The sequence below is a fragment of the Heloderma suspectum genome, chromosome 14 (assembly GCF_057233095.1).
Source record: "Heloderma suspectum isolate Gila_16-S chromosome 14, 16-S_ref, whole genome shotgun sequence".
Classification (NCBI taxonomy): Eukaryota; Metazoa; Chordata; class Lepidosauria; order Squamata; family Helodermatidae; genus Heloderma; species Heloderma suspectum.
In genome coordinates this window covers 9,076,204-9,094,113 of record NC_139471.1, presented here as the reverse complement: position 1 = coordinate 9,094,113, position 17,910 = coordinate 9,076,204, and the positions used below count along the sequence as shown (strand labels likewise).

Below are 17,910 nucleotides of genomic sequence, written 5' to 3'. Positions count from 1 at the left end.
GGAGCTATCCAAGGTTCTGAAGCACCTTGGATAGCTCCTTTAGAGTTCTGACTGTAACCCAGAGCGGATTCACCACCCCACTAACGTCAAAGCCCCAGCCTCCACTGTGTGAAGATGTCCATGCCACTTTCTTAGCAGCTGTCTACACCGTGCAGCCCCACACAGGGCTGTGGGTTGCTGGTTTGTCCAACCCCAGTGGCTGCTGACAGACCCTCACCTGGAGAGTGCATTCTGGAGTCCCCCAGCCTGGTTTGAACCTGACACATAACTCACAGGGTTCTTGCGAAGATCACATTGGAGTGGCCCATATATGCCACCCCATGAAGCGGGCCCACAAATATAACACACTATACTGACTGAAACCATGCCTCCACCTAGCCTCATAATGGCCCTGTTCAGACATCATACGAAGCCATGATGGTTAGAAGTTTTGAGCTAACCATGTGGGCTTGGCATGACATCTGAACAGGCATCATCGGTCCCAACCATGGTGGCTTATTAACCACGGACTAACCACGTTCACTAACCACTTGCTGCAATGTGGTTAGTGGGCTCTATCATGTCTTAGCGTGACATCTGAACAGCCTCCATGATTCACTGACAGCTGCCATAGAGCTCCATGGCAAGAGCAGCCAAGGGAGGAGTAGCCGCTCATGCCCGACCAGCAGATCTCTATGGTCAAGATCTGCCTAGCAGCAAATGACGTGGCTTCTGTGAGCCTGCCAATACGCCGTCTCTGGAACAGCCCACTGCACGCCAGCAGAGAAGCGAGCACAGAGCTGCAGCTCGCGGCCACTTGCACCCTGGCATGCCACCACTATGGACATGCTATAGGCATGGCCAGGCACCACCATGTCGAGTGATGCCTGTTACAATGTGACTACAGAGGCAGCGTGGATTCCAGCACTGCGCCTGCAGTGGCATAAACGGTTGGCCGAAGCAGCGGAAGATGATTCCCGGCGGCCGCCCATGTCTGTTTTCATTGCAGGGGATGCTTGCATGTGCTGTGCATCAGGGCAGTGGATTACGGCGATGAGCGGTGATTACGGGACTCCGGAATGGGAAAGACGGATCTCAGACCATGTGAGTCCATGCTGCAGGACTTGCCTGGGGGCCATGTGCCAAGGCACAGGGGGCAGCATGCCGCTGAACAGGCGAGCACCAAAATGGCTGACAGCACCGAGCCGCGAAATGGCTGACAGCAGCAAGCACCAAAATGGCTGACAGCGCAAAGGCTGCTGGGATACATGGCCACCCATCTGGAGGACCGGGTCCCTGCAGGAGGGAGGGTGGTTAGAGAATGGTTAGTACAACCATGGTGAGGAACATTTATTTATTTATTTATTTATTTATTTAAATTTCTTAATCACCCATCTGGCTGGTCACCCAGCCACTCTGGGTGATGTACAACAACAACACAACAATCAAAACAGTAAAATTACGCATTAAAACATCATGTTCTAAAAATACCCTAACCCACCCCAAATGCCTGCCTGACCAACCAAGTTTTCAATGCGTGGCAGAAGCTCATTAAAGAGGGGGCATGGCGGAGTTCCCTAGGGAGGGAGTTTCACAGAGTGGGGGCCACCACAGAGAAGGCCTTCTCCCTTGTCCTCACCAGGCTACCTGTCCTGGCTGATGGGACAGAGAGAAGGCCATCCGAGGCTGATCTTGTTGAGTGGCCTGTCTGGTATGCTGGAGGCGCTCCTTGAGATAGGCTGGGCTGGAAACATGGTTACCTGCTTGTTCGGCAGTAGCATTCACAGTGGTTAGTGGAAACCACCATGCACCATGGTTAGCCTAACCACCCTTCCCCAATGTGCTTCTGAACAAGGCCAATATCTGCTATAATTAGCAAAAGGTTCACGAAATATTAAGCAGAGGTCCCTCTTAGTCGTGCTACTGGGCATCCTTCCAACAGGATGTCCGGGACTGAACCTGCAAATTCATGCATGGAAAATGCAGGCTCCAGCCAGGAGCAATCATATAAAAAAAGATCCACTGACACACAAGCCAACTCCTAGGGCTTATGGGAGGTTGGAGGTCTAGATGTAGGAAGCAGGCCAAGATCCATAGAACACGGCACCCTTCCCCAACCTGGAGTCCTCCAGATGTGCTGGACTATAACTCCCATCAGCCCCCCTGCCCCCAACTAACTGCCATGCTGCCTAGGGATGATGACAGGGGAAGTCCACTTATTTTTTTTCCTCTTCCCTCCCCATCCCTTTTTCCTTGTATGCCGCGTAAAAGTAAAAATTACTTTTTAGATGGTAAGCTTGCAGGCAGGGATTGTCATGTTTTACTGATTAATTGCAAGCCACCGCCACCCTTGAGACTTTTTTGGCTGAGGAGTGGGATAAAAAATACTTTAAATAAATAATGATAAATGATAATCATCCAACACCTCAGGAGGGCACCAGGTTGATATAACAAGAAGGGGCCAGGAAGTAGCTGGACCATAAGGAGCTGTCCAGCAGACCATCAGGAGCTGTCCACTGCTGAAGGCAGAACGTCAGGCAAAGGTCTGTAGAGCAGAGCCTACAGCCCCTGGGTTATAGGTGTTGTCACAGCGGAGGCTGGTGCCTCCGATGTCAGTAGGGCAGTGAATCCTCTCTGGGTTTCAGTCAGAACCAACCAGAACTCTAAAGATTCTGCAGAGCTCTTTGGATAGCACCTGTAGAGTTCTGGCTGAAACCCAGAGTGGATTCACCATCCCACTGATATCGGAGCTAACAGCCTCCACTGAGTTGTTGCCTACACCCAGCCAGGTGGACTGGCCTACATGCTCATACCATGTCCTCCTTGGCTCGTGGTAGCAGAGATGGTTCACCACAGACCAGCTGAAACAGGAAGCATGAGTGGGTCACAGGACAGGGCCATGCAGGCATGCAGGAGGTCACCAATTTAATCCCCAGGGAATTAATAGAGAATTTCAAAACAGTTTGTGAAGATTGGCTTCAACTCATGCGGTTTCGATCCCAGACACTGCTGGTTAAAAGAAAGCAAATAAATTCGACAAGGCCAATAACTCTTTCCCAGCTTAGCCTACCTCAACAGGTTGTTGTGAGGATCAAATAGGCAGATGAGGGGAGGGAGAAAATCATGTACACTATCCTGAGAACCCTAGTGGAAGGGTGAGATAAAAACATCATTAATGAGAAAATAATAAATAAGGAGAACTTAAGCTTTTTTTTCTGTTTTTTTTAAATAATCTGTTAGTTACCCATTAACCTTATCGTCCAGGGGATGTACAGCAATTTAAAGCACAAAAATTAAAGCGCAAATCAAATAATGCAATAAAATATTGAATCAAATACAACATCAGCACAAATACATAGAAAGTGGTACAACAGTGAAATGGCAGCGAGAATGTTGGTTGTGCAGTCTTGGAAGAAAAAGGAACTGTTGTCACCGCAGTTTTTAAAAAAGAAATTATGGTCTTTGGGCCTTTGAAATGGATGTATTGTCTTCAATATACAGCAGGAATAATGGGATATTTGAACATTTTAGAAGACATTAAGGGGTGGCAGGAAAAAGTCCCATAATTCCAGTATGACATAAAATATCCATACCTAATCATCATTTACTATACTGTTAATAAAAGAAAGAAAGAAAGAAAGAAAGAAAGAAAGGAGAGAAATGACTTAACATGTCAGTTTCAAATATATACATTAAAGGCACAATCCTATGTATGTTTAGACAGAAAAAAGCCCTACAACTCCCAGCATGAGGCATACTGGGATTGTGACCTAAAGCTTTCCATCGAACCTTTTGCTTGAAGCACTTGTTCCAATATATGACAGAGTCTAATGCTCAAAATCGTCTTCACTCTGCCTCTTTCTGAGACCTAACTAAGTGAGCGTGCTTCACCACATATGAATGTACTCCAAACCTTTTCAACCAGTCTTCCAAACAGACAGGCAATTAGGGAAGAAGAGCCCTAGATCAGACCAAAGGCTTCTTCAGTCCAGCAGCATCCTGTTTCCCACAAAGGGCAACCAGATGCCTGTGGGAAGCCGCAGGCAGGACATGAGTGCAATAGACTTCTCCCGCTGCTGTTCCCAGCAAGTGGTACTTGGAGGCATGCTGGCTGTCATATACAGCCATTGTGACTAGTAGCCATTGATTGCCTTATCCTCCATAAATTTGTCTAATGCCCTTTTAAAGCTGTCCAAGTTGGTGGCCATAACCACATCTTGTGGTAACAAATTCTATCATTTAACTTTGCCCTGTGGGAAGCTGCACATCTTTTTGTCTGTCCTGAATCTCCCATCAAACAGCTCCGTTGGATGACGCGAGGTTTTTGTGTTATAAGGGAAAAACACACATCCCTTATCCACTTTCTTCACACCATGCATAATTGTATAAACCTCTGTCATGTCCAGCCTTATTCACCTTTTCTTCTAAGTTAGGCATGGGTAACTGCAGGAGCTGTTTTTGCCCTCTGGATGCCCCCCACCTCCATGAGGGGCCGCAGTCAGCAGGGTGACCTGAAAATACATTTTTTTGAAAATGTTAAGGGAAAAAGAGTGCCCAAAAGGTCAAATTGAGAGGAATTACAAATTTAGATTAACTGATTACATTTGACCCTTTGGGTGATCTGTAGCAGATACAATGCCATTTTTCCCTAAAAAATGATTCTTTTTACAATATTTTTGAGGTCAGCCTGAATTTGGCAGGGTAGTGGCAGCCAGACACAGTCTGCATGTTTCCCACCCCTGTTCTAAGCTAAAAAGCCCCAAGCATCGTAACCTTTCCCAGCAGGGATGCGTTCCCCCCACTGCCACCAACCCACACCCGAACATTTTGGCTGCCCTTTTCTGTGCTGTTTCCAGCTCTATAATATCTGTTTGCATTATGACAACCAGAGCTGTACACAGTGTTCCGAGTATAGCCGCACCATAGATTTGGACAGAGGCATTGCAATATTGGTCATTTTATTAGAATCCCTAACATGAAATTTGCCATTTTCACAGCTGCCACACACTGGCTTGGTGTTTTCTTTCAGGTCTCTACTACAACTCAAATATCTCTTTTTTTGGCCAGTTACTATCAAACCTCATTGCTACCAGTGCAATTTGATTGATTTGCTTTTTGATTAGGTGCTTAATATCAGTGCTTCCACTTTGTCCATGATCTGTTGAACTTTGCAACTAAGAATCTACTGCCTGAATTTGCTTGTTTTCCTCCTCCCTCGCAATCCCCCTTTCCTTTGGTGCTGTGTTTTTTAGACTGTAACACTGCAAGACAGGGACTTCCTTAAGAAATATATTTGTAAGCCACTTTGGGAGTCTTTTTGGCTAAACGGCGGGATAAAAATGCTTGTTGTTGTTCAGTCGTTAAGTCATGTCCGACTCTTCATGACCCCATGGACCATAGCACACCAGGCCTTCCTGTCCTCTGCTCTCTCCCGGAGTGTGCTCAAGTTCATATTAATTGCATCGGTGATGCTATCTAGCCATCTCATCCTCTGCCGTCCCCTTCTCCTTTTGCCTTCAGTCTTTCCCAGCATCAGGGTCTTTTCCAGGGAGTTTGTTCTTCGCATTAGGTGGCCAAAATATTTGAGCTTCAGCTTCAGTATCTGTCCTTCCAATGAGCACTCAGGGTTGATTTCATTTAGGACTGACTGATATGACCTCCTTGCAGTCCAGGGGACTCATAAGAGTCTTCTCCAGCACCACAGTTCGAAAGCATCAATGCTTCGGCGGCGGCACTCGGCCTTCCTTATAGTCCAGCTCTCACAGCCATACATTACTACTGGGAAAACCATAGCTTTAATTAGATGGACCTTTGTCGGCAAGGTGATGTCTCTGCTTCTTACTATGCTGTCTAGGTTTGCCATAGCTTTCCTCCCAAGGAGCAAGCGTCTTTTAATTTCATGGCTACAGTCACCGTCTGCGGTGATCTTGGAGCCCAAGAAAATAAAATCTGTCACTGCTTCCATTTCTTCCCCTTCTATATGCCAGGAAGTGATAGGGCCAGATGCCATGATTTTAGTTGTTTTATTGTTGAGTTTCAAACCAGCTTTTGCACTCTCCACTTTCACCCTCAACAAGAGGCTCCTGAGATCCTCTTCGCTTTCTGCCATTAGGGTGGTATCGTCTGCGTATCTGAGGTTGTTGATAATTCTCCTGGCAATCTTAATTCTGACCTGTGATTCATCCAACCTGGCGTTTCTCATGATGTACTCTGCATATAAGTTAAATAAGCAGGGTGACAATATGCAGCCTTGTCGTACTCCTTTCCCAATTTTGAACCAATCAGTTGTTCCATGTCTGGTTCTTACTGTTGCTTCTTGACCCTCATACAGGTTTCTCAGGAGACAGGTAAAGTGGTCTGGTATTCCCATCTTTTTAAGAATTTGCCACAGTTTGTTGTGATTCACACAATCAAAGGCTTTAGCATAGTCAATGAAGCAGAAATAGACTTTTTCTGGAATTCTCTTGTTTTCTCCATAATCCAGCGAATGTTGGTGATTTGATCTCTAGTTCCTCTGCCTCTTCAAACCCAGCTTGTACTTCTGGTAGTTCTCGGTTCACATATTGCTGAAGCCTAGCTTGTAGGATTTTGAGCATAACCTTGCTGGCATGTGAAAGGAGTGCAATTGTATGGTAGTTTGAACACTCTTTGGCATTGCCCTTTTCTGGAACTGGAACGTAAACTGACCTTTTCCAGTGTTGTGGCCACTGTTGAGTGTTCCAAATGTGTTGGCATATTGAGTGCAGCACTTTAACAGCATCATCTTTTAGGATCTCAAATAGCTCAGCTGGAATACTGTCATCTCCGCTAGCTTTGTTGTTAGCAATGCTTCCTAAGGCCCGCTTGACTTCACTCTCTAGGATGTCCGGCCCCAGTTCAGTGACCGCACTATCATGGCTATCAGGGACATTCAGATCTTTCCTGTATAGTTCTTCTGTGTATTCTTGCCACCTCTTCTTGATCTCATCTGCTTCTGTTAGGTCCCTGCCTTCTTTGTCCTTTATCATGCCCATCTTTGCACAAAACATTCCCTTGAGATCTCCAATTTTCTTGAAAAGATCTCTAGTCTTTCTCATTCTATTGTTTTCCTCCATTTCTTTGCATTGTTCATTTAAGAAGGCCTTCTTGTCTCTCCTTGCTATTCTCTGGAACTCTGCATTCAGTTGGATATATCTTCCCCTTTCTCCCTTGCTTTTCGCTTCCCTTCTTCCCTCAGCTACTTGTAAAGCCTCATCAGACAGCCACTTTGCTTTCTTGCATCTTGCATCTTAAATCTATTCATCGCCTCCACTGTATATTCATAAGGGATATAATTTAGGCCATACCTGCATGGTTTAGTGGTTTTCCCTATGTTCTTCAATTTAAGGCAAAATTTTGCAACAAGAAGCTCATGATCTGAGCTAGGGATGTTAGAGAATTCCGCCATGGATCCCAGGGGGGCCGAATTCCAGTGAATTTGGCCCCCTGGAATCCGTGGCGGAATGGAGCAACCCGCCCCACCACCCTGCGAAAGCCCCGTGAAACGGAGCCTACCTGGCTGCAGCTCCGGCGGCGGCTTCGGCTCCGGCAGTGGCTCCGGCGGCGGCGGCTCCAGCTGCTGCCGGGCTGCTGTGGACACAAATGGCGTCCTGAGTAGGGGACGCCATTTGCGTCCCTATGGTAGCCCATGATAGGCTATGTAAATATTTACGTAGCCTATCACAGCTAAAGCGGGGACGCAAATGGCATCCTCTATGCCATTTGTGTTCCCGTTTTCTCCGTGATAGGCTACGTAAATATTTACGTAGCCTATGACAGCTAAAGCGCAAATGGTGTCCCCTACGCCATTTGCGTTCCCGCTTTAGCCGTGATAGGCTATGTAAATATTTACGTAGCCTATCACGGGCTGCCATAGGGATGCAAACGGCGTCCCCTACTCAGGATGCCATTTGCGTCCACAGCAGTCCGGCAGCGGCTGGAGGCCCCGCTGTGGATTGGACCGGCCGGTGGCTCCGCAGCCTGGCCGCGGAGCGGAGCTAGCCGGGCAGGATTCCGGGGGGGGGGGGGAGGAACGGATCGCCTTCCCCCCCCGCCGAGGATTTCGGGGGGAGGGACAGAGCACCTCCCCCCCACCGCGGATGCCCCTGGACGAAACCAGGTAAGTGTTTCGTACATCCCTAATCTGAGCCACAGTCAGCTCCAGGTCTTGTTTTTACTGACTGTATAGAGCTTCTCCATCTTTGGCTTCAAAGTACATAATCAATCTGATTTCGATATTGACCATCTGGTGATGTCCATGTGTAGAGCCGCCTCTTGTGCTGTTGGAAAAGAGTGTTTGCTATGATCAGCGTGTTCTCTTGGCAAAACTCTATTAGCCTTTGTCCTGCTTCATTTTGTACACCAAGGCCATGCTTGCCTGTTATCCCAGTGATTTCTTGACTTCCTACTTTAGCATTCCAATCCTCTATGATGAAGTGGACATCTTTTTTTGGTGTTAGTTCTAGAAGGTGTTGTAGTAGGTCTTCATAGAACCGATCAACCTCAGCTTCTTCGGCCTCAGTGGTTGGGGCATAGATTTGAATTACTGTGATGTTGAATGGTTTGCCTTGGATTCATACTGAGATCATTCTATCGTTTTTGAGATTGTACCCCAGTACTGCTTTTCCCACCCTTTTGTTGACTATGAGTGCTACTCCATTTCTTCTAAGGGATTCTTGCCCACAGTAGTAGATATAATGGTCACCTGAATTAAATTCGCCCATGCTTGTCCATTTTAGTTCGCTGATTCCCAAGATGTGGATGTTCAATCTTGCCATCTCATGTTTGACCACCTCCAGCTTACCTTGATCCATTGATCTTACATTCCAGGTTCCTAAACAATATTGTTCTTTACAGCATCGGACTTTCTTTTCACCACCAGACACATCCACAGCTGAGTGTCCTTTCGGCTTTGGCCCAGCCGCTTCATTCTTTCCGGCGCTACTTGGAAATTCCCTCTGCTCTTCCCCAATAGTATATTGGACACCTTCCAACCTGAGGGGCTCATCTTCCAGCATCATCTCTTTTAGCCTTGTGATACGTTCCATGGGGTTTTCTTGGCAGGAATACTGGAGTGGGTTGCCATTTCCTTCTCCAGTGGACCACATTTTGTCAGAACTCTCTGCCATGACCTGTCCATCTTGGGCGGCCCTGCATGGCATAGCTTATGGCTTCACTGAGTTACGCAAGCCCCTTCGCCACAACAAGGCAGTGATCCATGAAGGGGAAATTCATGAAGGGGAAATTCATTAAAAATGCTATAAATTAATAAATAATATTCTGCCTTCCTGTGCCAAATGCCTACTTTGGGCAGTTTATAGGATAAAAGCTAAGATAACAAAGGCAAGCTAAAATACAATTCTAATATCAGAAAAATCCATCGCGGCAATAAAACACACCCAGAACAGAGGATACCTGAAAAGTGGCATTTGCTTTGCTGGAAAAAGAACAATGAGAAAAGCTTTTAGGTAGCGGAATTTCCATGGCTCTGGTTACAGAATTTTCATGGCTCACAATGTGGATTACCTTGACACAGAATTTTTGGGCAGTTTAAAAGAAAATAAAAATATATCCAGAGTATCCCAAGCTTTGATACTATGTAGTCCAAGCAAGTGGCATAATGACTAAGATTTGTACACTGTCAAAGGAGAGAAAAAAAAAGATGAACCTAAGAGTACATTTTTTTTACCACAGGCTCATGAAAAGCAGCTAGTCCCTATGAGGCAGTGGGTGGGGGGAACACAGCTCATTGTGGTCCACGTTTCCATCCTGAAAAACACACACAAAACCCCCCACATATGTTTGCAATATGCATAGTTCTGCTTTCTGGCTACTAAGTACCAATTAGATATTTCCTTAGGAAGCAATGGAAATATCCCTTTGCTACTGGAACTTATTGAAATGGGAAGTTTATAAAAAATATTATTACACTAAAGACTGTCTCAGTAACAGCCCATCCATGGGGGAGCATTAACACTCTAGAATGCATGCCAGGGTGTGTGTGTGTTTTCCAGCTTGAGATATTTTCTTGCATTTGTTAATGGGGCACTGGGGGCATCTATTATGTATGGGGCATATATTTCTTACCTCCATCAAGCAATGTTGTTGTCTTAAAATTACTCTCCATACTAAAAGGGGGGGAGAAAGAGAAGAGAAAGATCATTGTACTTCTAATAGTCCCAAGGCATTGCCGTGCGAAAAATTGCAACATCACATTCCAAGATCCGGACTGGACCCTCAGATTGCTGAGCACCTAAGAGCTACCTTACTAGATGAGATGTGTGATGTGGCTCCAGGCCATCATTACTGGTCCCAGAATGTGAACTTGGCCTGCATCTAACACTCAGCTGCTTTACGCAATGAGTGCCATTTACTGGCAAACCTCCCAGTCTATTGACTTGAATACTGCAACAGCAGCGCCCAAGGCTAGGTGTGGGAAACTTGTGGCCCTCCAGAGGGATGATGGGAGTTGTAGGCCAAAACATTGGGAGAGCCACAAGATGTCCACACCTACCCTAAGCACGGGAGGGGAACCTCAGGCTCTGGGGCCGAATATGGCCATTCTGGGGTACCCATCTGGTCCTCCCAGGTTCTCTAGATAGCTGCGTTCCCTTCCCTGGCTATACCCTCCCCCGTCTCAACTACTGATCATTTGATGTTTCTTGGGGACCACATTCCAATGGTGGGTGGACCTGAAGGCGAAAGAGGAAGACTAAAGGCAAAAGGAGTGGAGCCAAAAAAAGTCTTAGGAGAGGCACTTTAGAATGGGGTGGGGGTGCACAAAAGCCAGGAAACTACCAAACAGTTGGTGGCTGGGGGAAAGGTGGCAGGGCCATCTGGAGAACCCTGGGGAGGGGGGCATATTTGGCCCCTGGGGTTGAAGTTCTGTATCCCTGTCTTAGACTCTTAAGAATTTCATAACTCAAAAAATAAGCAAGGTACCTTCCATTAAAAAAAAAGAGGGGGGGGGAGCTTGGTTAGCAGAGCAGCTTCCAAATTGAGCCAAGGGGAGCTTGCTCATGACTTGAATATGTTATAAAAAGATATACGCTGTATGTATGTATGTATGTATGTATGTATATAAAAGCTGTGTCTCCCTCCTTTCTGTTATGCTGACCTTCTAGGTCTGCTTATGACTCCATCAACACAATAAACGATAACAAAAGTACAATGTTGACAGTCAACAACATACTAAAAACAAGCTGAACCATGCGGGTGAAAGGCGGTGCAAATCCTGATAAAAACTGTTATTACAGCCAATCACTATTAATGGCAAATTAATGACAAACAGGACGTACTTCACCTGATGCCTAAAAAATGGTAACAATGGCAAAATTGCCAGAATAGGGAATTCCACAACCTGGGTAACAGCCACCACAGAAAAGGCTCTCTACCCACCTAACCTCTGAAGATAAGGGCATCCAGAGAAGGACCTCAGATGCACAGGTGGGCTAGAGAAGGCTGTCCTTCAGAGCTCCTGGTCCCAGATGTCAACTACAGGTAAGCACAGCCATATGTGCATACCAAGGGTAGCACACTATCCCTCAGAATTTTCATACTGGCATTTAATCCCTTAGCCACCGCACAGCCAATGTTAAACCTGCTTTTCAAAGGTGGAGCCTGCAACTAAATGTTGTAGCATGGCTGCTGTTCAGAGTGTCGGCCACCGTATTCAATTTCTCCCCCAGCCATTGCCATTTGCCCCCCATTTTTCCCCCCAATAGTCAGTCAACATACTCAGTTCTCAATGGGCTGTTTGGGGTTTTAAAAATTTATTTATTGGATTTATACACAGCCGTTCCACTAAACTAAAGGAATAAAAAATAAAAAAAAAACTGGTGCTCAAGGTGGCTAACAGTCATAAAACCAAGATTAAAATTTGTTGTTGTTCAGTCGTGTCCGACTCTTCGTGACCCCATGGACCATAGCACGCCAGGCCTTCCTGTCCTGCGCTCTCTCCCAGAGTGTCTAGGTTCTTACTATGCTGTCTAGGTTTGCCATAGCTTTCCTCCCAAGGACAAGAGTATTTTAATTTCATGGCTACAGTCACTGTCTGCGATGATCTTGGAGCCCAAGAAAATAAAATCTGTCACAGCTTCCATTTCTTCCCCTTCTATATGCCAGGAAATGATGGGGCCAGATGCCATGAACTTCATTTTTTTAATGTTGTGTTTCAAACCAGCTTTTGCACTCTCCTCTTTCACCCTCAGCAAGAGGCTCTTGAGATCCTCTTTGCTTTCTGCCATTATGCAGATATCGTCTGCATATCGGAGGTTGTTGATAATTCTCCCGGCAATCTTAATTCTGACCTGTGAGTCATCCAACCCGGCGTTTCTCATGATGTACTCTGCATATAAGTTAAATAAGCAGGGTGACAATATGCAGCCTTGTCGTACTCCTTTCCCAATTTTGAACCAATCGGTTGTTCCATGTCTGGTTCTTACTGTTGCTTCTTGACCCTCGTACAGGTTTCTCAGGAGACAGGTAAAGTGGTCTGGTACTCCCAGACTCTTTAAGAATTTGCCACAGTTTGTTGTGATCCACACAATCAAAGGCCTTAGCATGGTCAATGAAGCAGAAATATACATTTTTCTGGAATTCTCTTGCTTTCTTCATGATCCAGCAAATGTTGGCGATTTGATCTCTAGTTCCTCTGCCTCTTCGAAACCCAGCTTGTACTTCCGGTAGTTCTCGGTTCGCATACTGCTGAAGCCTAGCTTGTAGGATTTTGAGCATAACCTTGCTGGCATGTGAAAGGAGCGCAATTGTGCGGTAGTTTGAACACTCTTTGGCGTTGCCCTTCTTTGGAATTGGAATGTAAACTGACCTTTTCCAGTCTTGTGGCCACTGTTGAGTGTTCCAAATTTGTTGGCATATTGAGTGCAGCACTTTAACAGCATAGTCTTTTAGGATTTTAAATAGCTCAGCTGGAATACTGTCATCTCTGCTAGCTTTGTTGTTAGCAATGCTTCCTAAGGCCCACTTGACTTCAATCTCGAGGATGTCCGGCTCAAGTTCAGTGACCGCACTATCATGGCTATCAGGGACATTCAGATCTTTCCTGTAGAGTTCTTCTGTGTACTCTTGCCACCTCTTCTTAATCTCATCTGCTTCTGTTAGGTCCCTGCCTTCTTTGTCCTTTATCATGCCCATCTTTGCACAAAACGTTCCCTTGAGATCTCCGATTTTCTTGAAGAGATCTCTAGTCTTTCCCATTCTGTTGTTTTCCTCGATTTCTTTGCATTGTTCATTTAAGAAGGCCTTCTTGTCTCTCCTTGCTCTTCTCTGGAACTCTGCATTCAGTTGGATATATCTTCCCCTTTCTCCCTTGCTTTTCGCTTCCCTTCTTTCCTCAGCTACTTGTAAAGCCTCATCAGGCAGCCACTTGGCTTTCTTGCATTTCTTTTTCTTTGGGATGGATTTCGTTGCTGCCTCCTGAACAATGTTACGGACCTCCGTCCATAGTTCCTCAGGCACTCTATCAGGTCTAATCCCTGAAATCTATTCCTCACCTCCACTGTATATTCATAAGGGATATGATTGAGGTCATACCTGAATGGTTTAGTGGTTTTCCCTACGTTCTTCAATTTAAGCCGAAATTTTGCAACAAGAAGCTCATGATCTGAGCCACAGTCAGCTCCAGGTCTTGTTTTTACTGACTGTCTAGAGCTTCTCCATCTTTGGCTTCAAAGTACATAATCAATCTGATTTCGATATTGACCATCTGGTGATGTCCATGTGTAGAGTCGTCTCTTGTGCTGTTGGAAAAGAGTGTTTGCTATGATCAGCGTGTTCTCTTGGCAAAACTCTATTAGCTTTTGTCCTGCTTCATTTTGTACACCAAGGCCATGCTTGCCTGTTATCCCGGTGATTTCTTGACTTCCTACTTTAGCATTCCAATCCCCTATGATGAAGAGGAGATCTTTTTTTGGTGTTAGTTCTAGAAGGTGTTGTAGGTCTTCATAGAACCGATCAACTTCAGCTTCTTCGGCATCAGTGGCTGGGGCATAGACTTGAATTACTGTGATGTTGAATGGTTTGCCTTGGATTCGTACTGAGATCATTCTATCGTTTTTGAGATTGTACCCCAGTACTGCTTTTCCCACCCTTTTGTTGACTATGAGTGCTACTCCATTTCTTCTAAGGGATTCTTGCCCACAGTAGTAGATATGATGGTCACCTGAATTAAATTCGCCCATGCCTGTCCATTTTAATTTGCTGATTCCCAAGATGTCGATGTTCAATCTTGCCATCTCATGTTTGACCACCTCCAGCTTACCTTGATCCATTGATCTTACATTCCAGGTTCCTAAACAATATTGTTCTTTACAGCATCGGATTTTCTTTTCACCACCAGACACATCCACAGCTGAGTGTCCTTTCGGCTTTGGCCCAGTTGCTTCACTCTTTCTGGCGCTACTTGGAAATTCCCTCTGGTCTTCCCCAGTAGTATATTGGACACCTTCCGACCTGAGGGGCTCATCTTCTGGCGTCATCTCTTTTAGCCTTGTGATATGTTCCATGGGGTTTTCTTGGCAAGAATACTGGAGTGGGTTGCCATTTCCTTCTCCAGTGGACCACATTTTGTCAGAACTCTTCGCCATGACCTGTCCATCTTGGGTGGCCCTGCACAGCATAGCTTATGGCTTCACTGAGTTATGCAAGCCCCTTCACCACAACAAGGCAGTGATCCATGAAGGGGAAGATTAAAATAAGCATAATTAAAACAATAAAAAATGTATAAACAACATCCCCAAAACAACACCATTCAAAAACGCAGCAATAAAATAAAAACGGCACCCAACCTGACAGAACCCGCATCAGCAAGAAGCAAGCTTTCATGCCAAAGGCCTGCTTGGATAAAAATATAATTGCCTGCTGGCAGAAGGACAACAGAGAGGGAGCCAAACTAGCCTCCCTTGGCATGGAGTTCCAGAGCTTCGGTGCTACCACTGAAAAGGCCCTTTCTCGAGTCTCCTTAGGCTTTTGCCCCATTAGATCCCTCCCCACACTCATATATATATATATATATATATATTCTACTTCTGCAAACCACGGGGTTCTCTTGAGCCAGCTAGTACCTCTCTCTTCTTGTGTGTGTGGTTCCGTTTTGGCTACATAAGGGCAAGCAGCTGGAGAACTGAGAACTGAATTCTTTTTAAAAAATGTGCAAAGGAGAAAGAAAGACAGAAGAGACATGTGACTATGTCTCTGGTCATTACCAGAGAACAGAGAGAGGTTTTTCACCTGCTCTTATAACACAAGAAGTATTATGCTCAGTAAAATGGATAGGCAGTAGTTTCAGGATTGACAAAAGGAAAGACTGGTTCACTCATGCATTGTTCACTTCTGGAATTCATTGCCACAAGATGGTGGTTGCTATCTTAAATGCCTTTTCAAAGGGGTTGGAGATGTTTGTGGATTATAGAACTCTCAACAGCTATTAGTTGGGATGGTAAGTTAAAATTCCATGGCACCTTTTGAGGTTGTTAAACTGTGCACACTGGAGCAAAAGCCTGTGGACCTACATGGGATTCACTACTGAGTCAGCATGCACAGGATCACATGGCACTATAATCAATCTATGGAATTCTCTACAAGATGCGGTGATGGCCTCTCTCTTAGGGCGCAATTCTATGCATGTTTAGACAGTCAAAAGCCCTACTACTCCCAGCATGCCTCAGCCAGCATGGGAGTTCCTGTGACTATAACCCCAGCACCATCCCCATGCTGGTTAGGGATGATGGGAATTGTAGTCCAAGTTATCTGGAAGCACCAGTTTGGGGAAGGTTCAAATGGAATCTCCAGAAGCAGTGTATTTCTAAAAACCAGAAGAAGGGGGATGTAAAACAAGCGATCCACCATGTACATCTCTTTAAAGTGGTATTTGACTGACTCCCGTGAAAGACACAGTGGGGACCCTTGCCATCATATAGAAAGCTGCCCAATACCAAGCTGAACTATTTGTCAGTGTTGCCCAGTATCGTCTACTCCTATGAGCACTTTCACACGGGCGTCTGGCTGGGCACCACAAGAGACTGGATGAGATGTGAATTAAAGCAAGGCTGGAGAGATTGCTGGGCTACAACTCCTGGCATCTGTGACTACTGCCCAAGCTGGCTGGGGCTGATAGGAACTGGAGTCTAAAATCATAAGGAAATTTTTTTTTAAAGGCCCCCTACCCCTGAATTACTGCACAATCCTAGGCATGTCTACTCAGGAGTAAATCCCAAATGGAGGCTCAAAGAGGCTTACTCCCAGGTCGGTGTGCTGAACAGCCTTCCCCAATGTGGCACCCTCCAGATGTTTGGGACAACTCCCACCAGCCCCAGTTAGCCAATCCCAATGGCCAGGGATGATGGGGCGTGTGGTCCAAAACCTCAGCAGGGCACCATGCTGGGGAAGGCTGCTGAAGAGCAGAGGTGGGCATCTTTCAGCCCTCCAGATGTTTTGGGCTACAACTCCCATGATCCCTCACCCATTGGCTATGCTGGTTAGAGCTGTTGGGAGTTGTCGGTGAAAACATCTGGAGGGCCACCAGTTGCCCGCCCCTGCCTTGGCGGATTGCGGCCTTAACTGGATCCTTGCAGTCCCATTTCCCCTGCGGGGTTAACAGGGGAGTAAAACCTCCCAGGTGGTAGCCGCTCTTACTCCCGCATAGAGTAGATCCATCGAAACGAATGAGGCTTAAACGAGGCGCAGCGAACTTAGGCCCCGTTCATTGCAGCGGGTCCACTTGACGTAGGGCTGACGCTGGATACTACCCATGGAGTGGAACCGGGGCTCGCGGGCCGTTCCGAGGTGCTCGGGAGTGGCACATCGGAGCACGGCACACTCCCGAGCCAGCGTGTCCGGCGCTGCGGCTGGAGGACCCCCCACCTCCCCAGGAGCGCGATGGGGGAGCCGGAGCCCTCCCCCGGAGAAGGGCGGCGCGGGGCGAGGCGAGGAGGGCGCCTGGCTCGGCGGCTCCTCGCCCGCTCAGGAACCCCCCGCAGCCCAAGCGCCGGGCCCGGCCCGGCGGGGCTGAGGCGCCGGACCCCGGCGTCCAGAGCGCCGCGCGCGCGCCCTGGGCGCGAAGGGCGAGTCTCCGAGGGCGCTGGCCCGCGGCGTGCGCCCTGGGCGCAAAGGCTGGCCGGGCGAGGGCGGCGGGGCAGCGGCGCCCCCGAGCCCTCCGCCTCGGGCCGGCGGGCGGGCGGGCGGGCGGCGCGAGCGGCAGTGCGGGCTGCGGGAGGCAGGGGGCTCTGCGCCAGCGCGGCGGCGCCTCCTCCTCGTCGGAGCGCCGGGGAGGCGGCGCCAGGCTCGGCTCCTCGGCCGCCCCCCTCCGCCCTCGCCGTGGCCCCAGCCGGTGGCCTCGGCTCCTGACGGGCTCCTCCGCGCGGCGCGCCGGCTGTGGGGGGCCTCGGCCGAACGCGCCCGGTAAGGACCGCCGCCTCCGCCTCAGGCGGGCCCCGAAAAAGGCCGCCTCTCCTCCCCGCTCGCTGCCGCTCCTCCTCCTCCTCCGCTCCGCTCCGCTGCCCGCCCTGCCGGGCAATGAGAAGCTGCTTCTGCCTGAAACGGGGGAGCCGGGATCAGCCGCCGCCAGCGCCCCGGGCAACAGTTAAGTGTCTCCCCGGGAGCCTTCGGGGCCAGGCCTGGCCGGCCTCGCTCCCCACCCCGGGCCGGGGCCTACTTCTTCCCCTTGCCCTGCTTCTCTCTCGCCCCCTTCGCCTTGGTGGCCTTTGCGTTGCTTCCTTTCCCCGGTCTTCCGTTGCTTTTGATTCCGCCCCTCGCACACGCACCTTGGGTGGCTTTTTGGGGAGGGGGGCCCTTCCTCTCCGCAGCCAAAGTGTTGTCCCTTCTTGCGGCCTGGCCAGACTCGGGGGGGGGGGGGGGGCTGGCTCAGACCCTAAACTATGATTTTAAAAAATGCACCGG

The 17,910-nt window shown here is 47.9% G+C and overlaps 1 protein-coding gene across 5 annotated transcripts in view; it reads left to right on the top strand.

Annotated features, from left to right (window-relative positions):
* The first annotated feature begins 17,210 nt into the window (after nt 1-17,210).
* MVB12B (multivesicular body subunit 12B) overlaps nt 17,211-17,910 on the top strand; it is a 117,030-nt gene continuing 116,330 nt past the window's right edge. Inside the window, exon 1 of one of the 5 annotated variants that reach the window (XM_084821339.1) lies at nt 17,211-17,412. Coding sequence is in view for 3 of the 5 variants with exons in the window: in XM_084821335.1 (XP_084677461.1) it covers nt 17,527-17,592 (66 nt within the window). In the remaining 2 variants the exon portion in view is untranslated. Of the gene's footprint in view, nt 17,593-17,910 lie in introns of all 5 variants that reach the window. The other 4 variants (XM_084821336.1, XM_084821335.1, XM_084821337.1 and 1 more) reach the window with 4 other exon arrangements.